Raw genomic sequence first — 20,942 nt, 5'->3', positions numbered from 1 at the left:
CCCTTGTATCAGCTTAGTCCTAAAGATCAGGAATTTCACTACTAAGGATTACATGGTCACAGTAGGGAAACAATAAAGACTTTGATATCCAAGATCAGGGATGAGCCTTGGAGAGAGGAAAGAAGTGCTGGAGCAGTGATTCTCAGTCAAGTGCTATGAAATCCTTGTAAGGGTGTTGCTGGGTGCTGCACAACATTAACACCTGCACATGATTCACAAGATAAACCTAGAGATTTCAAATAGGAATCCACAGTGTTGAAAACATGCTGACCTGTTGTAACCTTTCTGAGTTCTTTGCAAGAGAAGAATTGCTCCGCTATTTTCCTGTAGTCAAATACTGAGTGAAAGCCAAGAGCTGGCATTTTCTGAGGGATGTTTTGAGTCTAAAAAGGCTGAGAACCACTGTGCTAAATGTCTAATTTTAGAAACAAAACAAAAGTATTACTGCAAGGCACTAATGCATTAATGCTGGGACAGTGAGCAGGGCTACTTGAAGCAAATTTGGAGTGTCTTCTCGATCTTTTAAACCCCACTGATAGTGCAAGTTGTCTTGTATACCCTAGCCAACACAATGTATTTGTTTAAGGCATTCAACCCCTATGGTAGAAAGGAAACAACAAATGTGTCCATAGATTTTGGATAGGCTTTATCAACAGAAAGTAACCTGTACCCAACACTACACTGGAACATAACTAGGGAGCACAAGGACCTTTTAATTTGCATCTAGTATGTAGCAACATTTTGTCTTACCTGGATTTGCTTGTAGATAGCACCAGCATCAGACTTCCCTGACAGGCTGGCCAAAAACAAGGTCTACTCTTACTGCAATTTATAAAGTAGGATGTAAAAATTTAAAGCAACCAAGTTATTTATTATGGGAATTATATCATTAGATGAAGCAAGTAGCAGCAGCAGGTATAAGTTCACAGCTCCTCTTTTGTTTTCTCATACCACAGAAATACAGACTTCAACCTCTTCCTGGTTTTGGGAAAGCCAAAGTGCTCATCAGGTTTGATGCTTGCTCTCCTGTATATTCCAGAAAATTCAAACAATTTAATTTCAGTTTTAGCTAAAAATAAGCACAAGACATTTAAGAATAAAATAGGTTTATTATAGCTATTGTACATAAAAGTAATCAAGACATTGAGACATGGGGTTTTTCTGATTAACTATTTGTACACCATGGCAATATTCCAATTGACTTTAATTAATTGAAGTACAAAAGACGACATACAAAAAGATGCATGCCTTATCTGTCTTGATTTTTACTGGGACCTTTGATGAATGCGACACCCTTGCATGTTCAGACAAACAGGATAAACGGCACGGTATATATATATCTAACATGTACTGCACATAGTTTACAGTTAACACGTTTGACGTTCATTCACACACATCAATTACTTGCTCTAATTCTATAAGATTTGTACTGGGAGGGTCACTGAAGCCTTAGAGCTTGCTGGGTGCTAAGTGATGATTAATGAGCAAGATTCTGAAATGTCTCAGGAAGCAGGAATGGTATCCCATCCGCATTACATGGGAAGTTAGTCCTGAGTATCAAGCTCACTGTGGTAGAAGCAGTAATAGTGCTGCCTGTGTATGTCTGGCTGGAACTAACCTCATTTTTATCACTGACAGCACAGTGTAAAAGAACAAACCATGTCCTCCTGAACACAAGCATAGCCTATCTTGAGCACAGGTCAAAGTCACTACACGTAGCTCTTTCAAAATCCTGGAAATGATTGGTTAGGGGTGGAAAAAGCTGAGCAAGCTGAGTTGTGGGGAAGGAGCATAGCCCCATGAGCTTGCTCACTTGCCACTGGCACTGGGTTTGTCTATGGAAGTCCCTGTAGTGCTGATATCTTTCATGTTAGCGCTCAGGCCTTGGCCGTCAAGGGTTTTAAAGGATGATGGACAGAGTGTGTATTTCTATTCCAAATTATATTACAAAAGCTGACACTTTTTTAGTTATGGGCAACCTGTACCTAGGCAAAGACAAAAGCCTCTAATAAAAATTTTGCCAGTGCATGAGCAGGGTTTTGAAACACTCCTCAGATGGTAAATGAACATGCTAAAGCATAATGCATTGGTACTTGCTTTTTTCCACAGTTCTGCCTATGTTGTCTTTACCCTGCCTTATGGTAGCCCAATACTTCTCTAATCTATCTCCTTCTAATGTAAAATACTTGGCTCTGGCTAACTGTTATTTCAGATGGGGAAAGAATGAGGTGGAAGGCAAAGATACTCTGCCATCCAGTGGTGGTCTCTTTAAGTTGCAGCCTTTTTCTGCATACAGGGTAAACATGGGTACAAGGTTATTTTCAGACATAGCCTGAACTGTTCTTGTCTTCTGTCTACAAATATATATGTATCCAAATTATTAACTGGACTGAGACATGGGAGAGCTTACCATATAGCCAAAGGAGAAGAACAGATAGGTCAGCTTGCAAAGTGATCTAGAAATAGTTTTTATTTTGAAATTTTACTGAGGAGCTTGGTCACTTGCTAGAGGCAGAGGTTAATGAAAAAAACTGTGAAGGGGAGAAAACCAGCTATCTACACCATCTGTTCAGAGATACATCCCGTTTATGAGGTAATCAGACTCCTCAGATGTAATGGGTCGGGCTTTCTTCAGTTTCTGTCTCACTAAACGCAGCCGGCAAGTGACCATAAGTAGCAGTAAAGCAGTGATTGCCAAGCCTAAAGCCAGGGGTAGCACAGCACCTAGAAAGAAGTTAAAAAAATTGTGATGGAGAACTATTAATAGGTCTTTTTTTGTAGGTGTATCAACTAGACCAGTATTTCTCAACCTGTGGGTCGCAAGAATATATGAAAGGGTTGCGAACAAGCTTTAAAAATGGATTTTCCTTTGAAGAAGAAAACCTGAAGAAGTTCCAGCCTGCAAGGGGCTGCTCGCCCCCTCCCCCCGGTCACACACACATCCTCCTGCCATGCACACTGGGGGTCTTAGGGCAGAGGGCAATGGGTTGGGAGTGAGGGGCACTGGCAGGGCCAGGGGGCTGTTTACTATTTAAACTATTTACTGGGTTGGGACTGGCCATCAGTGTTTACAAATGGGTGCTGGCACAAAAAAGGTTAAGAACCACTGAGCCAGACTGGAGTAACACAGAGCCTTCTAGTTACCCGTAGGAGAATCACAAGCACACAAGCAGCAGTGTTAACACAGCACAGTTGAACTCCTTTCCTTTATTCACCTGGGTCTATCATACTAGCCTATTTGATAGTAAAGGTAAAACATACAGCTCAAGAAGTGTAGCCAGCAGATTGGGGGTGGGCAATTATTTTGGGCAGAGGGTTGCTTACTGAGTTTTGGCAAGCTGTTCAGGGCTGTATGGGTAGCCCCACCCCTTGACAGGGGCCCCGCCCCCTTGCTGCCACCTTAGGACCAGGAGTCCCACCCCCTAACCCCTAACCTTTGCCACCAGAAGCCCCTTGCTTGCCCCCCAGAAGTACTCCTTTCAGCAGGGGGTTTTGCCATCTCAGAACCAGAAAAATACCAAATTATATTCTAAAAATTAAACATGTACTATATCATTCATCCATTTCATTTCAAAAAATATTTTTGTCCTGATTTACATGCGATTCTGTAGTGTACACAGAAGTGATAGTGTAATAGCTTAACATGAAGTCTTACTCTTGTATATTGTGGGAGGGTGGGTATGTTGGGTGTGGGGAAGGCAGGAGCAGTCCCAGGCCAGAAGCCCCTACTAGGCAGAGGCTTCTGGCTGGGGCTCAGGGTGGTGGTGGTGGTGGGGTGGGGGACAGGACCAGCCCAGACTTGCTGCTGCAGCTGTTTAGTTCTGCTGCCAGCTCCCCCTGGGTTTTACTGGCCCTGGCTCCTGTCATCTTTGACAGGCAGCCAAGGACAGATAAACATTAATTTTCTAAATTTTTTAGCTGTCCCGCGGGCCAGATAGAATGGCCTGGTGGGCTGCATTTTGCCTAACCCTGCAGTAAATTAACATACACAGGAAGAGTCTTACCTGTTTCTGGGACTGGGTGTCCCCCTCCACCTTGATCGCTCTTCAGCAGAACAACATTGTTTTCAGTTTTATCACCTGTCCTTTTCCCTGAGGAACTATTATCTGTAGAAAAGCCAATGCAAGATATACATATTGTGGACAGTGATTCAGGAAGCACATCTGCCAGAACCCCATGACAGACTACTCAAATAATAGGACCTTGGATACATTCAGCAAACCGCAAATCAAGAGCTGCAAATCCTTACTGTACATTTTGAAAAAAGCCATTTGAGGCTCAAGCTGAAAGGAAAAATATTCTACATTATAAACAAGTCACAGAACATCACCAGTATGCAGACCTCTGCATTGCATATGGGTTAGAGAACTGAAACAAATCCCAAACAGAAAGTCAGCAATAAAGGGAAGAGGTATAAGTAAATGTCAAGCAAAATCTTACTAAAGTAAAATTACACATATTTAAAAACAAGGAGATGTCTAATGATGTTAACATTTAAAAGATAATCAGCTGTGGTAAGTCAGGACTTGCATAAGTTTCACAAGCAACCTTAATTCAGACTAATATTCCCATCACATTGTATACTTTGGTATTTGAGTAGTCTTAAGCCATAAACATGTCTGGAAAACATTCCACACTGAAGTGAGGAGGATATAGTGAATTGGACTTTTCAGCCCACTGCAGAATACCAGCTATAAAAGAGTGTGGACTGTGTAAGGAGGGCTGCAAAGGCACGTGTTTTATTGCTGCTAAGAAGTGATTGTTTTTGGAACGCTGGCCTGCATGCTCTGGGAGTTTTGCTTGCCAAGAGCTTATACAATTCAGCCTGTTTCTTCCATCGTGCTTGCACAGTCTGAAATGCTTTATATATTGCACTACTGAGCAATAATGGAATGACTTAATGAAAACTGATGGATTTGACCCCAGCAACCCCATAAAAACAGCTTGATGCTCACCTCTTACATTTGTGTTTAATGGTAATATACACTGAGCACATCTACACGAGACACTAGAAATACAGTAGACTAATTCTACTGATCAATAGCCACGCCAATGTATTAACGCATAGTAAACTTAGCGTACTGTGCATTAGTGTTACGGGGAAAAAAGGTGTGCTGGTGCTACTGCACAATAGCGTTGATTATGGCACATTAAGTTAGTATCTGTTATTACACATACTAACTTAATGTTCTGTAATTGCAGCTCATTAATGCACATGTAGACAGGCCCACTATGTGGGACACTTTGGTTGTGATATTAACTACTCCCCATCAGCTATGGAACTGTTACTGTGTCTGCAGAAGTATCCTGTAGTACAATATCGATGCTGAGGCAGATGCTTCCTCAGCCTGATGCAGTGTTTCTATCCGAAAGCTTGCAAAAGAAGAATTTTTACAACTATTTGGTCTAATAAAAGATAGATTTACCCAAAGAACCTTGTCTGCCTTGTTTTTGGAAAAATCATATGAATAAAAACAACTTTGAAACAAATGCACTTATCAAAGTGCACTGACTCTGCCAGAGACTTGCAACATGTTTCCCTGAGCCCTTCCTGGAGTCCTAACCCTCACCTAACAAGATGAGTGCTGCTTTTACTGACACATCTTTGGAGGAAAGTTTGTGCACTTAGGTTTCTTGTTCGTCAAGTGGCTTGTTTACCTATATTAATCTAAAGCATGTTTATGTCAAGATTTCATCTTCTGACTCTCCTTATTTTCTTGCCTATCTCCAGTAAAGTGTGCTTTTATTTAAAGCCACAGACACGTGAGCAGGATATCCTGGGGAAAAAAAAAGCTTCCCCTAGGAAAAAAAATGCTGGGAGCACATGACATTATCTCTTGAACCCATTGTAATCCAGAGCAATTTCCACCTGGGATTGCTGGTTGTTTGTGCATAGTTGCTCTGAGGCATTTCCCTGGAGGTTTCCTGTCTTGGGACAACTCCTTGTGCAGTCACATTTAAGAGAACTAGAACTGGCTGCATAGGCTTCAGTTGTAGTTACTACTGCTGGATGCTTCTGTAGCAGAAGCATTAGTAAAGCAATAGCGTGGCATTTAATCAAGTGTTGCAATTCTCTCACTGAACAGTGCTGCAAAGCACCTGGCATAGGCCAATCTGAGCAGAGAGAGATTAGGCCGGAGGAATGCAGAGCTGTTACACTGATTTATACTGTGAAAATCTCAGGCTTGTTCCTAAACTCAGACCTCCTACATGGTTGTGGTTGCTAGAGCTGCTGCCCCCAAGACTTCTGACTATGGTTGCAAATCTTTTGGCCACTCCATTAGGCAGGACCAAACCATAGACTTGCTACAGCAAACATATTTAGAGCACAAGGTTTTTAGCATTCATTCCCATCAGAAGCTATGGAGCTCAACAGCTTCTGACCCCATTTGGAAACAGTAGAAATGAGCTGGCCTGTTGTCAACAGTAAATAATTTTCAAAGTGTGATCAAGGTCCTAGAAAATTGCCACCATAGCAAGTCCAGACAGAGCTTCAGAAGTTTATCCTATCATAGGGTTTTGTCCTGCTTGCTGTAACCATATTATCTGAGTGGCTCTACCAAAGGCACAGATTTATGAATAGCTTTGCTGAGTTTTTGGCTGTAGCTGTGTTGTTCTAAGGACATAGGAACGTAAAGTTCTTTGGGTAGACGTGTTATCTTTTCTTAGACCAACTGAGTAGTTGAAAAAAAGTTCTTTGCAACCTTTCGGGTACAATCACCCCTCTTCAGGCATAGGGAGTCTATACTGTTCTGAGATCTCAAAGGACAGCATTCCTTGGAAATCTCAGAACAGCAGAGACTCCCTATGCCTGAAGAAGGGTGATTGCGCCTGAAAGCTTGCAAAGAACTTTTTTTCAGTTACTCAGCTGGTCTATGAAAAGATATCACATCTACCCAAAGAATGTTGCCTGTCTATGCAATATCTTTCAGCATTTATGCACGTGCTCCTGGAGTGGGGAGGGCACTTTAATTAGAGTGGCTCCAAGAGCTGCTCTAAGTAAAGCACCCAGAGCATCTCGTGTATCAGCATCCCCTCACTTCAAAAGCTTGTTTGACGAGCTTTAGATAAAGCGTCTCTGCCACTATTTCAAAGTGGGGCGATGCTGATACATGAGACACAGGAGGCTGCTAAAACGCAGTAATTACCACGCTCCAGCAGACTACTTATTGAATCTGCTCTGACGTGATGTAATTACAGAGCATGGGAGCAGCCTCACTGCTCGTATATAGGTGTCCTTTGTTTCCAGAGATAGGTTTACTGATGGAAAGCTCCCAAGTAGTGGTGAAAGGTAAAAGGAGTCCCATCTACACCTGCAATAATAACCATTAGGGCAAGTAAAAGCAGGAGTAAAAACAAGCCTCCCACATCTTATGAATTACAACAATAACAACAACAACAACAGTAACATCCTTGATTGAAAAGGGGCTCAGATGCCTTGGTTTAGTTTTCATTTCCTGTGTGGTAACCAAGGAACTCCATGATAAGTCCCTGGCCCCTTTTAACTCACTGTAATTTGTTTGTTCATACCTGGAATACCTAAATCAAAACTAGATGATCTTCTGTTATACACTTCCATCCAGCCACAAGTTATTGGGTGTTATACAGGAATTACTGGCTGAAATTATTTGGCCTTTGTTAGGTAGTAGGTCAGCCCAGACGATCCTAATGATGATCTTCAAATTTACAAATGTAAGACCTTGTTATCTTTCATAAGAGATTACAGGAGGCTGCATTTTAAGTCCTCACCCCTTTTTACTCATGGTTATTTTGTTTGTCTATACTCTCTGAGTGATGGAGTGATGCTCCTCACTCCTGTGCAGACAGTTTCAAGATCTAATTCTACACTACGAAATTTATACTTAATTCTAGTTTGATTTTCCCCAGTTGTGACTTCAAGCCATCAGATTGATTAAACCACAACATTTACCTTCCTAATCTATACTTTCATGTACAAAATAATTATCATATATAAAATAATTATCAAAAAAAGGGTCAGACCTGGCTCTGAATTGGAATGAGATGATGAATCCATTGTGGTCTGTTGTGCAGTCACACCTGTTAACAGGTATTTTGAAAAGAGAGTCACCACATTGAGATTTAAATCTCATATCATTATCTTTTAGGAGGCATAGTGATTTAGAAGACTGTCTTTTTAACACTGTGGTGATCTAGAGTTCAATTTGACTGACCTACAAATCTATCTATCTATCTATCTATCTATCTATCTATCTATCTAGATATATATATATATATATATATATATATATATGCATTTCACAAAAGCACTTGAGAATTTGGAGTGCCAGCTCAGGAGAGGACCCAGCCTTAAATAGGAAGATTGCTAAGAGTTCTTCAGAAAAAGCAACACAGCGTCTTGTAAGAAACTCTCATGTCTGCCTCCTGAGTCTTATACCTGTGCATTAAGTACCTGGTTTTTGAAGACCTATACTTTTGTAAAGTGCAACAAAGTCTAATTGATTTTTTAAGAGGGGAAAATAAAAACCCAAATCCTACCTCCTGAGTGCTCTAACCCCAAAACTATTATAAAATGGCTATTATAAAATCATCCCACTCTTCATCTTTCCGAAGAAAATAGTGGTCATCACTGCATTTTAGACAGAGCCTGAAGTGGTGGTAGGTGTTCTCTGAAAATGTCTACCAAATGAAGGTCCTCAGCTGAAGTAGATGACGGCACTCCTACCTTATGGATCTTGTTGAGGTTTAGGCATAGAGTGGCCATATTATTTTTAAGGAAATCTGGGACACTGTCTCCCTTGGCTAATCCCAGCCTCAGGTAGAAGGAGCTGTGCCCAGCCTGGTCTGCTGCCCACATCCAGCCACTGCTCAGGAGGAGTCAGGCGAGGCGGTGCAGGTGGGGTGGCACCAATCTGGCACTTTTGTTTCTATTTTCACCACCAGGGTAACCCAAAAAATCCAGGACTGTCCTGGCCAAACTGAGACATATGATCAGCCTACTTAGGCATGACTAGGCACTGAGCTGCCTCTGTCAAAAATAAGCTGCTTCTAGACACATGCAGAACAAGAACTTTAAGCAAGTGGGGAGCTTTAATGACAAAAAGTGAAATCAGTTTGTTAGGTGGCACCTGAGTGGGGATTGTGAAGACTGTGGTTTTGGATTTAGGCAGGATTTGGAGACTTAAATCTGAAGTTCAGTACCTAAGTTCCTTTTTGGATCTAGGCCAAAAGCTATTTTAACTTTGCCAAGATGTCAGTAGAGACTGCTAGTTTTTCTGGACAAAAATATGAGAATCTATTGAGATTTAATTCTGCAAGGAACTCGTAACTGTCATTGAAATGCATTTAAATTCTGATAGAAAAACTTTAAAAAAAAATAATATTAGAAGTCCAAGAGTTAAAAAGAGACAGTCTGATGGAAATCTTGTCTGGTTAAGAAAAAGTGAGGTAAGTAGGCTCTGGTACCATACCTCTCCATGATTCCCTATGCCAGTTTTCTGGGGTTTACAATTGGCTTTTTATTTTTAAACCTGTTTTTCCATGTTCTCTGATGCATGAAAGACTAACAAGGGCAGGTGACCGAGTAAATAGCTGTTCAGGGTAAGCACCAAAACAGACAATACAAAAGGGCAGTCAAATGCCCTAAGTAAACCTAACTGAGAAAAAGCCACAACTACTTTTTCAACTAACATGCATTTATAATCTTAGGTAGCAATTAACTGTATACAAGGTAAAAGGATTTCAGGCAGAATGGGGAATTGTAGATCAGCCTCTAGTCTAGAGAGCTCCTGTCACATACTGCACTGCCAGAGGAAAGAAAACTCTACAGAATATGTCCCCTTTTTCCCAGCAGAGGTAATCTTTTACCATGGATTTTTACACATTCACTGAGGCAGTCAGATTCTTGAAGGAAGTTGTTTTCATTCCCTTTGCAGCCGCCATAGATGAAATGTAAGCAAGTGCCTGAAGAAACATCAAAGTGCCAGCGAGGGAAGTGCCCTTTACAAGGGCCGGCAGCAGGGGGTGCTAAGCACTGTTCTGTTGTAACAAGAAAATAATACTATATTTACAATGAGTTGGACCTCTGGGAACTTAACTCTAAATGTTAACCATGTGAAAATGGTGTCTCTTGTACTCTGTGTGTCTGTCAAAGGCTCTGGGTATGGTGGCTAATTTAATTGTTTGCCATGCTAATTTTGTAACTTTTCAGCAGGGGGCTATTCCTGCTTTGAGTTAAAAAGTGAACCAATTTCACTGCAGCTTCCATTATTGTCTAAGAGAGTGTTCTGTATTTGCCCACAGCCATGGTATCATTCACTGACTCTCAATAGCTTCTTTGCCTCTGAAGGCAACAGCGTGTGGGCTTTTTGATTTCCACAAGTGAAAGTCCACGAGCATCATATCAGGCTGTGCGCTGCGTGTGGCACTGAACCCTCTGCATTGACACCAGATGGTCATGCAGTTACGTGCAGTTCTAGAAAGGAAAGCAACTTTAACATGAAAAATATTTCCCCAGTATCAAAGCCCTTGATGGTTCACATTGGGACAGCTGCTGCCACCCTCACTGTAGTGCTATGCCAGGCACATACAGCAGTGTCTGAGGCAGAAATATTTTTGCACTTATCTGGGTGTTTTGTTGGTTGGATTTTAATTCTAGTGCTTGGAAAATGTAATTTTCTTTTTTACCAGCTGCTAGAAAGGACACCGGTAGACCTTAGAGATAATTTTTGGTATATTTATTAACCCCTTATAATTTCCCCTACTTTTACTACATTTGCAAAATGTTACTTGTAAGTAGGTGTCAAAAATGGCACAAGGCACTCCTGTGTTAATAGGGCATGACTGACTGAAACCATTTCTTACCTGGTACAAACCCACCAGTTTGTTTCTTTGGTCTCTGAGAAAGCGTCTGGTTTGACTTGTCTGCATCAAACGAAAGTGGTTGATTTCTTATAGTGGCTTTCAGGGTGTTTTCTGCAGAGAGGTCATCATCTGCATTTTCAGTCAGTCCCATGGGTCTTTGCTGGGCAGTGCCAATAGCTGCATTAGTCACTGTTTTTCGGCCTGGACTGACTGAATTAAGGGAAATAAAAATATGCTTTTTATGAACATAAGGGCAATAATGTTCATGTGGAATTAAAGTGGATGGCTGTCTCGTACTGGAAAACACTGCACTCTAATGTAGCATTCATGTTTAATAGACTCTACTACTGTTCAACATTCAAACTTAGTTTAGATGGCAGCTTTCTTTGACTCCTGAAACACTAAATATAAATTTTACACTGGACTTAAGTGCATGTTTCTGACTGAGTGAATTCCCTAAACACATCTGCCTTCTGAAAAGCAGCAGCACAGTATGAGCAATGTACTCCACTCGCATGCGTACTGGATATGTGCAAATTCTGTGCAACTGCATGGCCTTTTTCAGTCTCAATGCTATGCACTATAATGGACCATGCTGCATGATTCAAGCCATTAATCAAACCAAGCTGTTAATTTCACTGTTCTCATTATTGCAGCAAATCTGAACAATAGCCAGTCTCTGGTTTTTCTGTTGTCCTGTTGCTTGTTACATTCCCCTTCCTTGAAGAAAAGCATTCAAAACTCTTGGCTGCCAAGGGCAGTCTTGGGGGTGTAGTGTAATTATAAAAATAACATTATTAAATCTTTTCCTTCCTTTGCAGAACTTGCATGAAAAACCAAACCACAGTCACCTCTGCTTAATGGTAATTTTCACGTTATGGGAGATTGTGGGCTATGGCCTAGCACAGAAGTGTCAAACACATGGCCCGCCAGAGCAGTATCATTCAGCCCCTTGTGCTGCCTGTGGGTCTTATCAGATGACCCCGCACACTATATGGGGCATCCATTCCAGCTTGTGCCCTGGAGCAGCTGCTATGAGTAGCACGTGTGACTGTTCTGGGGCTATGAGGCCACACTGCACAACCTGGTGGCAGCAGTGACTCTGGGGCTGGAACGTGGGGTCAGTCTGTGGGTCCAATGAGGCCACAACCTGGCCCTTGGCCACTCATGCTGCCCTGGGGAGCAGATGAGTTTACACTCCTGCCTTAGCAGTTTAAATGTTCAGGTATTTCTCTTCACAAAATGGTTGGGACTGCTTTGAAAAATGTCTTGCCTAATTACAGGACTAGGCTGATTAATCTGTTGTGGGAATTTACAGGACCTCCCTTGCCCTACTGAATGATTACCTTACCACCTTCAAAGTATTTATTTTCTTAAGAGGTTTGATTCTGACCAATGTGGAGAAAGTGGTGAAGAATCTGAAGACTGAAAGTGTGGTATGAAAATGATCACACAAGGATCAGTGCATGGGTCTAAGGAAAGGAAAGAGAAGTGAGAGCAGCAGAATAAGGACAATGGATTTCAGAAAAGCAAACTTCAAGCAGTTTGTAATGGTAATTGTTGAACTAGGAGAGAGGACCTCTGCCCATGAACGACACATGTCCCCAGTGGCTGGGGGGCACAGCAGCAGCAGGAGTGTGGTGGCAGCAGTGGGAACACGGCAGCAGTAAGCAGGGGAGCTCCTGTAGATGCCACCAGTGCTGTTGGCGGTGGGGGGGATGGGTGGTGAGCAGCGACTGCCCACGGGTGCTGTGTCAACGGCGCCTTTTTGTAGGGGGTGCACTGCCATGCTCAGGGGGTGCACGTGCACCCCTTACACATCACCCCTACCTCCTCCTCCAGTTTGATTCAGTATTTTCATTAATGACTTGGACGATAATGATAAATTATATAAATAGCTTCTATTTTGTGGATAACAACAAGCTGTGGGCAGCTTTAGATACATTGCAGGGCAAGATCAGACTTTAGGGATCATACTTTCAGGGATCATTTCTGGAGTCGGTGACTAGAGACGTGTGTCTGGAAGTGATTGATCTTGGTGAACTGGAGAAATGGTCGGCACTCAACCAGATGAAGTTCAAGAAAGACAAAAAAAAAGTGCTACACTTAGGAAAGAGAAAGCAGATACACAAAGTAAAAAATGGAGAATAAGGATTTGGAGGTTACACTGGATCATGGACTGAATGAATCAGCAGTAGTCCTCTATTCTCCTTGGTTCTCTAAATTCAGGTATGTCAAGGCATCAAAGGCTAATCAATCTAGTTAATTTCATCCTGAGAGTATCAATTCAAGGATCCCTATCACTGCATTAAGTGTGCATATGACTCACTAGGCCAGTTTGCAACAAATAGCTTCACCCCGCCCCACCTGCACCCCCCAAAAAGACCACTTGCAGTCCTGTGAGGTGCTGGCTTATTCTTTGAAGTCGGTAAGAGACATAGTGGACAGATGTAAGGAACAACTGTCTGTCAATATAAACCACAGATTGCCTCATTTCTTTATAATTGTGTGAAAGTTGTAATCCACCCTTCCAGGTGCATGAAAGCCAGTCTAAGCCTCTAGGGGCTGCTTTGAAGAAGAGCAGCATGACTAAAGTGGCTGGCAGAGGCCTGTGAAGAATATTAAGGTATCCTTGGAGACAGCTGTGTGGCAGAGAAACTAGAAACTCCTGACTGTGTGAAGTAATTTAGACGAACAGTCCACAGGACCACCAACAAAGCCAGGGCACACCTCCTCCAGTAACTTAATGGAGCAAGAGACAGGATGAATATAAAACAGAAGAAAGAATTTAAAAGTGAGAAACCAGCAGCAATATGTTTCTGGGAGCTGTTGTTTCATTTCTGCTCTCTCTAAAGGACGTTTTGGACTACTCTGAGACTTAGGCTGCAGGGATCTGACAATTTTAGTACTGTAATAATAACCAAAAAGCAGGGAAGGAAAGAGTCCTGGCCTAGCATTAGCTACCTAGAAGCAGCTGAGACCTTATGGGAGGTTCCCCAAAAAAGAAACCAAACGCCTGAGTGCACCCAGGTGAGGACACACCCCACTAAAAAGTTAAGAAGAAATAGTAAGGTGGCTTATGCATAAGATGACAAACAACATAATGCCAACACTTCATTCAGGACATTCAACCTCAGCTCTATGTTAGGGGAAGGACAGAGGGGTTAAATACTTTCTAACAATGTTTATGTATCTGATAATGACCAGTTAAGGCAGGGGTAGGCAATTATTTTGGGCAGAGGGCTGCTTACTAAGTTTTGGCAAGCCATCGAGGGCTGCGTGACAGGCAGCTTAGGGCAGGTGAATATTAATTTTCTAAATTTTTTAGGGGCCCAGCAGGCCAGATAGAATGGCCTGGTGGGCCGTATGCGGCCCCGAGGCCGCATTTTGCCCAGCCCTGAGTGAAGGGATTCAGCCATATACTCCTTAGTCACTTTCTGAATAAGACTTAGCTTCTGGCCGACTTCCATTTTGCACCTCTAAAATATGCAAATATAAAACACAATAATTTACTAGGAGGTTGATTTCCTGCTTATCCTCTATTCAGTGGACCCACTGTGAATAAAGCATGAACTTAAACTATATTGTTCACATATTGCCATGCAATATAATTAACATAGTTAAAAAATACAACCTTACTCCTCCACCTACTCTTATACAAGATAACACTACCATATAATCAACACTTCATAACAGCAGAGCAATTATTCCACTCCTATTCATAAAAACATTAGCATGCACTAATGCATCAAATTGGGGGAGTGTACAGAACTCTGACACAACTACCATATTCTCAGAACCACTTGGGAACATATGCTTTCTACATCTTAACTACACTCCTATTGTAGTCATAGGCAACTGGTGCCTCCTGAGTCTGGGGGGCACCAGTAACTGATTGCTGACCAGGGTGGGGGCAATCACCGACCCTGGAAGCCCTGGCAGTAAAACCAGAAGTGCTGCTGGCGTTTCTCTTGGTGCTCCCACTCCCCAGCTGGCACCAATCTCAGGGGGAGCACCGGCCAGCACTTCTTGCAGTGCCCCCACTCCCCAGCTGGCAAGGGCAAATCTTGTGGGACATGTGCCCTCCATGCCCCACACCCCATGCATCACCTATGATTGTAGTGCATCAAGAATAGGCAGTCAGCAGTGTAGCTGCTTTACAGAACAGACCACAGGCGCAAAGTAAAAGCTGTGTGAAGGTGCTCAGCTGGAGTGGTGAAGTATTTCAGAACAATGGTGAATTGGCTGGACACCTTAGCCGCTCATTTTGAGGCACTCAGCTATTTCAGATTATTGCAACGTGCACAGAGCAATGCATATTCTACATTAGGTGTCTGATGTCTCAGCCATGCCTTCAAATAATCTAAGAACCCTGAGCACAGCAGTAAAGAAAAAACTGATATTTCAAAATGTGGTGTTGAGAACTGTGATTTTAAGTCTGTTACTTTAGCATCTCCTGGAGTTTCAATATCCTTTAAAAAAATTAATTAATTTCTGTTAAATACCTAATGCCCTGTTATTCCCACTCTTTCCAAGAAAAGGCTGGAAATGCTAATTTTGATGTAAGAATGCAAATTGTGCATTGAAAGAATAGAGAGATTAGCCTGATCTCACTCTTTGTAATAAGCTCCTTTCCCAACTGCTACTGCCAAGATAAAAAAAAACATGTTATGTACTCACGGCTCTGACAAAAGGTTTCGTCTGATCCATCAGGACATTGCTTCACTCCATCACAAGCAAATGTGATGTCTATGCAGCAGCCATCATCACAAATGAACTGGTAGCGAGAGCAAACTCCAACACAGCCTGTTGAAGGGAAGCCCAAACAGTGGATGTTAAGTCAGGGAGTTATTAAAACTTAAGGACTATATTAAGTTTGTCAATATAAACAACATATGGGGGAAAAAAGCTGAAGAGATTCAGCCTTTTGATTCTAGTCTAATACCTTATTGACAAAGAAGCTCTCAATAAAAGCAATAACCTGGAATTCCCCATACTACTGTGGTACTGCCTCTACAGCAGAAGAGATGAACTGCTTACAGTTTGGGATTTGTAGCTCCTAAGCGCTCTCCTAAAGCAACTCTTCAAACTCCATGTAAACATAACCATAGCCTGCCCTATGATGAGGGGAGATCAAAGACAGTTCTCTTCTCCCTGCTCCAACTCTTTACTTCCTGTTCCTTTCAGTGAGTGAGTTTTGAGAAACTCTAGTATCTGATGCCAAGAAACACAGCATATAGGGTAAGAGCTAATACTGCTGCTATGCTGAGCAGAAGAAGCTTCCTCATTGCTCCTCTCCCTCCTTATAAGCTATTCTGCACTCAGAAAATAGAGGGAACAGGGAGAAATGGTAACACTGAAAGGCAGTGACTACTATCTGGTTTCCTGGGTGAGCTGCATAGCAGCTCTAAGGGATGGAAAGCAGTTCTGCTTCTACAACAATACAGAGGAAGCAAGGACCACGCAGTTTGGGTAAGTGCTAAAGACAATCAGTAGCAAGTCTAGTTTGGATTTCAAAACTGAAGACAGTTCCTAAAGAAAACAATCAAGATCATCTTGAATTATGGGACTGAAACTGCATTTCGTACAGAAACCATTAATAACAGTGTATTTGTTTTGTAACTGTATTTGTTTTGTATCTATTTGTGGACTTTATGCTACATGCACAAAACATCTTTGTTTTTATGTTTGTAGGCTTTTCCCCATTCCATGTTTATACTCTCTAAAAACTGGTTAAAAGACCAACGAAGGACAGGATCCTGTGTTCTTCACTTACTTAAGTGATTCCCTTGATTCAAACACAGTATGCCCAGGAATAGGATTGAGCCCATATCTTTGCAAGTGACCTTCACTAAAGAATTGGATTTCTGCCTGCTTTAATATTTAGATTCCTCTGGTAATGGAGAATGTCCCTGGACATTTCAGCATTGCTGTTAAATATTTAAGACTTTCCAGCAAACACACTTTTGACCTTGTAATTATCAGATTTTTACAAGTCACTATTGCTGTAGCACTTTCAATGCCAGTGTGTTTCTTTGCTTTTTAAAACTCCATTAATCCAATGTTTGGTTAAGATTGTACCAGCAAATTATTCTGCGTGAGTATCTCAAATTAGTGTTTAGCTCAGTGGTCAACAACCAGTCGATCTCAATCTATCTGTATGCGGTGGAGTCAGCTGCTGTTGCGGGCTGTGCTTTGTGCCCTGAGCCCCACTGCAGCCTGCCTGGGTGCGGCCCAATGCCACATGTCCTTCTGCTGGGCAGGCAGGGGACAAGGCTCAGCCCAGAAGCAGAATGTACATGGTGTGGGGCTGCTCCCGGGCCAGCTGCAGTGGGGCTTGGGGTGCAAAGCCCAGCCTGCAATGGCAGCTGCCTCCGCTGTGCACAGCTGAGGGGGCACATGCTCCCCCCCCAAACACTGGGCAGCAGGGGTGGCTGCAGCAGCTGTGAGGGAGGGAGTGGGGCTGGAGCAGGGGCAGGCCCTGCAGAGCTGGGGCATGGGATGGAGCCAAGAGCAGCAAGTCTGGGGGGCGTGGGAGGGGGAGCACACAACCTGGGATGGCACAGGGGGCGTGTACCCCAGATCTGCCCACTGGGTAGGTCGGCTGCTGCTGCAGGCTGGGGCCAGGCTGCACTGGGCTTCACTCAGGGCAGGTGGTGGCAGTACTGGGAGTGGGGCTATGGGGGGAGGGGGGAAGAGCTGCAGGCATCTCATAATTTGCCATAGCCCCCACCTTAAATCTCCTCCCAGTGCTGCCACCGCTGCCCAGCCTGAATGCAGCACAGCCCAGACCCCCACCATGAAGAGTTGTGGCACTGCCTTCCAGCCCCAGTCACCTCCCCTATTCCGCACCCTGTGCAGATCCCAGGGGGGAAGGGGAAGGCAATTCTGTGTTCATCATGGTGAGGGTCTGGGCTGCATAGCGTTCAGGCTAGGCAATGGTGGTGATGCTGGGAGGGGAGGTTATGGGGGGGCTATGGTGAATATTTCAGGTGCCTGCAGCTCCCCTGTAGTCCCGCTCCCAGTGCTGCCGCTGCCTGGCCCGAGCGCAGCCCAGGCCCAACCCACAGTGGCAGCCAGCCCAGCCAGCATGCAGATCCAAGGGCACATGCCCCTGTACCCTCCTGGGCTGTGTTCCAACCCTCCCCACCCCCTGGATGAGCCGCTCACGGCTCTGTTCTGTGCCCTGGCTGTGGAGGGCCTGCCCCTGCTCCAGCCCCTCTCCCTCCCTTACTGCCACTGGGGTGGGATTAAGGGGGGCAGATCGAAGCCCCAGCAGTGAGGGAGGAAGTGGGGGTAGGGCTGGGGCCTCGATTTGCACCCCCCACACTTTCCTCTCCCTCTGCCGCTTTCACCATAGCCTGACCTGCTGGGGGTGTGCCCCCAAATAATTTTTTTCTCCCTCTGCCTTGATCTGCACCCCCTTCCCTCCCCACAGACTTACCTGCTCGGGGGGTGGGAAGGGGGGTGGCGCATGGTAGATGTTGGGTTCCTTTTCAATGCCAAGGGTGATCTCCTACTTAAAAAGGTTGGAGACCACTGGTTTGGTTATTAAACCTCCACATTCATTAACAGCAACTTTAAGAGCTAAGCACTCCAATGAAAGTAGGGCATGAACGCACACTGCCTCTGTATGTGCTTAAGGGTAGAGGAGGGGGGCACCATTGTTATTAGAAGGGATGCTGGAGAGCTGCTCTAATGAAAGCTCCTCACCCTCATATGTATTACGACCCCAGAGGTTTAAAAATGGCTGTGGGATTCTTTATCTAAACCTCATTCAACAAGGTTTAGATAAAGTGCCCCAGTGGCCAGTTTTAAACATGTGGTGGTTTATACATGTGACAATGAAGCCACACTAAAATATTCTAATTAGAATGCGAGGCACCATGTGTACAGACAGTTAATTAGCTTAAAATCATATTGTGAAAAATGCATTTAGTTAATTTTAATGTTATGGCTAACATCACCATAAATTTTGTGTACAGTAAGGGAATTTGTGCTGGTTCAAATACATTAATTTATGTCAGTTTGCAAATTTTTCTGGAGACTATTTAAGAAAAGGGAAAAAAAGAACTTTATATCACTACAACTGAGCACTTCATTGACTTGGCTTCTTTTCCATCATTTATGCTATTTGTTTACTTTTTGTATTTTCTAGAGCTTGTGGCTTTAAATACATCAGTTAGTTTCAGCCCCACATGCCTGTGCTGACATAAAGCTGCAATAACTGGGGTGCAAACATTTAAGAGGGAAAAGTTTGAAAGCATAAAGAAAAAACAAGCCAACTCTTTTTAGTTTAAATAAATGCTTCTTAAAGTTACAAGTTTTGTGAAACCTTCAAGTTATTAATTTATTCTTTAGGGTCTCTCTCTATAGCAGGGGTGGACAAAATACAGTCTGCCGGCTGGATCTGGCCTGCCACACACTTCTACCTGGCCAGTGGTGCCCTCTAACAAATTGTACCCCACCCAGCTCATCCACCTGCGAGGGTGGGAGTGAGGCACCTACACCCGCACCCAGCATATCCTATTATGCTTTGCTCCCTCCCTTATGGGCAGAAAGGCGGGCCCTGTTAGCACGGGATGGGCTGTTGCTGCATTCTTTCATGGCATCCTGTTCCCTTTGGGCAGCAGGTAGGGAAAAGGGGGCGGGGCTGCGGTTGGGCAGGACAATGGCGCACAGGGCTGGGGTGGCTGCAGCGTGGAGCCCGCACCCAGGGGGTGGAGGCAATGTGGGTTTGGCTGGGCAGGGTATGGGGGGAGGGGTATGGCAACCCCTCCCACACTCCACCCCAAGGCGCGCAGCCCTGGCAGGCAGCTGGGGGCGGCAGCAAGGGAGGGCTCTGCTCAGTGCTGGTGCCTGGCCCCAGCCAGCACTGCGTGGAGTGCAGCCCCACCAGGCCATTTATTTCCCCGGTGCTCCCTGCACTCGCAGGGCATTGTAGGGAAGCCCTAGGCACTGGAGCAGGCTGGGATGGGGAAAGCAGGCAGCTCCTGCACCTAGGGCTTCTCTCCTGTGCTCTGTGAGTGCAGAGAGCACCAGGGAACCAAACGGCCAGGTGAGGGCTGCGCTCCTTGTTGCCACGTATAGCACTGGCCAGAACCAGGCACCAGTGCCCCTACCTGCTGCTGCGCCATAGGGGGAGTGTAGGGGGTGGCGTCCTCACACTCCTCCCATCCTCCGCCACACCCCACAAATGACACCCCCCCAGTGTTGTTTGCATTGACTGCAGAAGTGGACAGTGTGTTCCAGAGGCACACACCCACACCCCACAAATGCCACACCAGTGATGTACCGATGGGGAGGAGTTGGGGGGCCATGTCCCCAGGCCCCGGCCTGGGGGGGCGGGGCACCAGCTGGGTCCTCCAGTGTGTACTCAGTCCCCTAGCAGCACTTCCGGTTTCACTGCCAGCGTTTCCAGGCTTGGTGATTGGCCGTGGACATTGGGGCACAAATGTAAGTATTAGTCCCCGGGTGCTAGAGACCCACAGTATGCCACTGAGCCATACAACCCGCCAACTTTCCCTATATCCCCCTGCACACAACCACACCTCCTCACAAACTCCCCCTCACCTCACCACACCCCCACCCCCACACTGCACCATAAACACCCCCACCTTCCCACACCCCACCATATGCATACACCCCCCAACCATACCCCCCCACAATATAAAAGACTAAGAATTTATTTTCAAGTTATTATGCAACCGCCTCTATATACAGTATGCAAGCACAAATCATGACAAATATATTATTTGTAATACAATTAAAATATGTTATAGTAGGTGTTTGACATTTAGTGTATGATTTGTCTTTTTCTGGTTCTAAGATGGCAACCCCGTTCCCAAAATGAGTATTTCTGGGGGGCAAGGGGAGGGACTTCTGGTGGCAAAGGTCAGGGATTAGGGTTAGGGGTGGGACTTCTGGTCTCAAGATGGCGGCCAGGAGGTGAGGCACCTGTCAAGAGGCAGGGCTACCCATGCAGCCCTCGACAGCTCACCAACCCTCATTAAGCACCCCTCCACCTGAAATAATTGCCTGTCCCTTTTCTACAGTTTATGCCTTTGCCATGTTCTATTGATCCTCCATAAACTGTGCAA

General features: G+C 44.3%; 1 protein-coding gene across 8 annotated transcripts in view; it reads right to left on the bottom strand.

Annotated features, from left to right (window-relative positions):
- Positions 1 to 850: 850 nt before the first annotated feature.
- LRP11 (LDL receptor related protein 11) overlaps positions 851 to 20,942 on the bottom strand; it is a 32,464-nt gene continuing 12,372 nt past the window's right edge. The window contains exons 4-9 of one of the 8 annotated variants that reach the window (XM_019550083.1): positions 15,523 to 15,648; positions 10,843 to 11,052; positions 9,847 to 10,017; positions 8,002 to 8,058; positions 4,005 to 4,106; positions 851 to 1,069 (exon numbers count right to left, since the gene is read on the bottom strand). In XM_019550083.1, coding sequence (XP_019405628.1) covers positions 924 to 1,069; positions 4,005 to 4,106; positions 8,002 to 8,058; positions 9,847 to 10,017; positions 10,843 to 11,052; positions 15,523 to 15,648 — 812 coding nt within the window. In that variant the 3' untranslated portion in view covers positions 851 to 923. Of the gene's footprint in view, positions 1,070 to 1,089; positions 2,725 to 4,004; positions 4,107 to 8,001; positions 8,059 to 9,846; positions 10,018 to 10,842; positions 11,053 to 15,522; positions 15,649 to 20,942 lie in introns of those variants that run through there. The other 7 variants (XM_019550086.1, XM_019550084.1, XM_019550082.1 and 4 more) reach the window with 7 other exon arrangements.

Source organism: Crocodylus porosus, unplaced genomic scaffold (genome assembly GCF_001723895.1).
Source record: "Crocodylus porosus isolate Cpor-Errol unplaced genomic scaffold, CroPor_comp1, whole genome shotgun sequence".
In the NCBI taxonomy this organism is placed as follows: domain Eukaryota; kingdom Metazoa; phylum Chordata; order Crocodylia; family Crocodylidae; genus Crocodylus; species Crocodylus porosus.
Note: the sequence above shows the minus strand (reverse complement) of the source record. Positions and strands in the feature narration are given on the sequence as shown.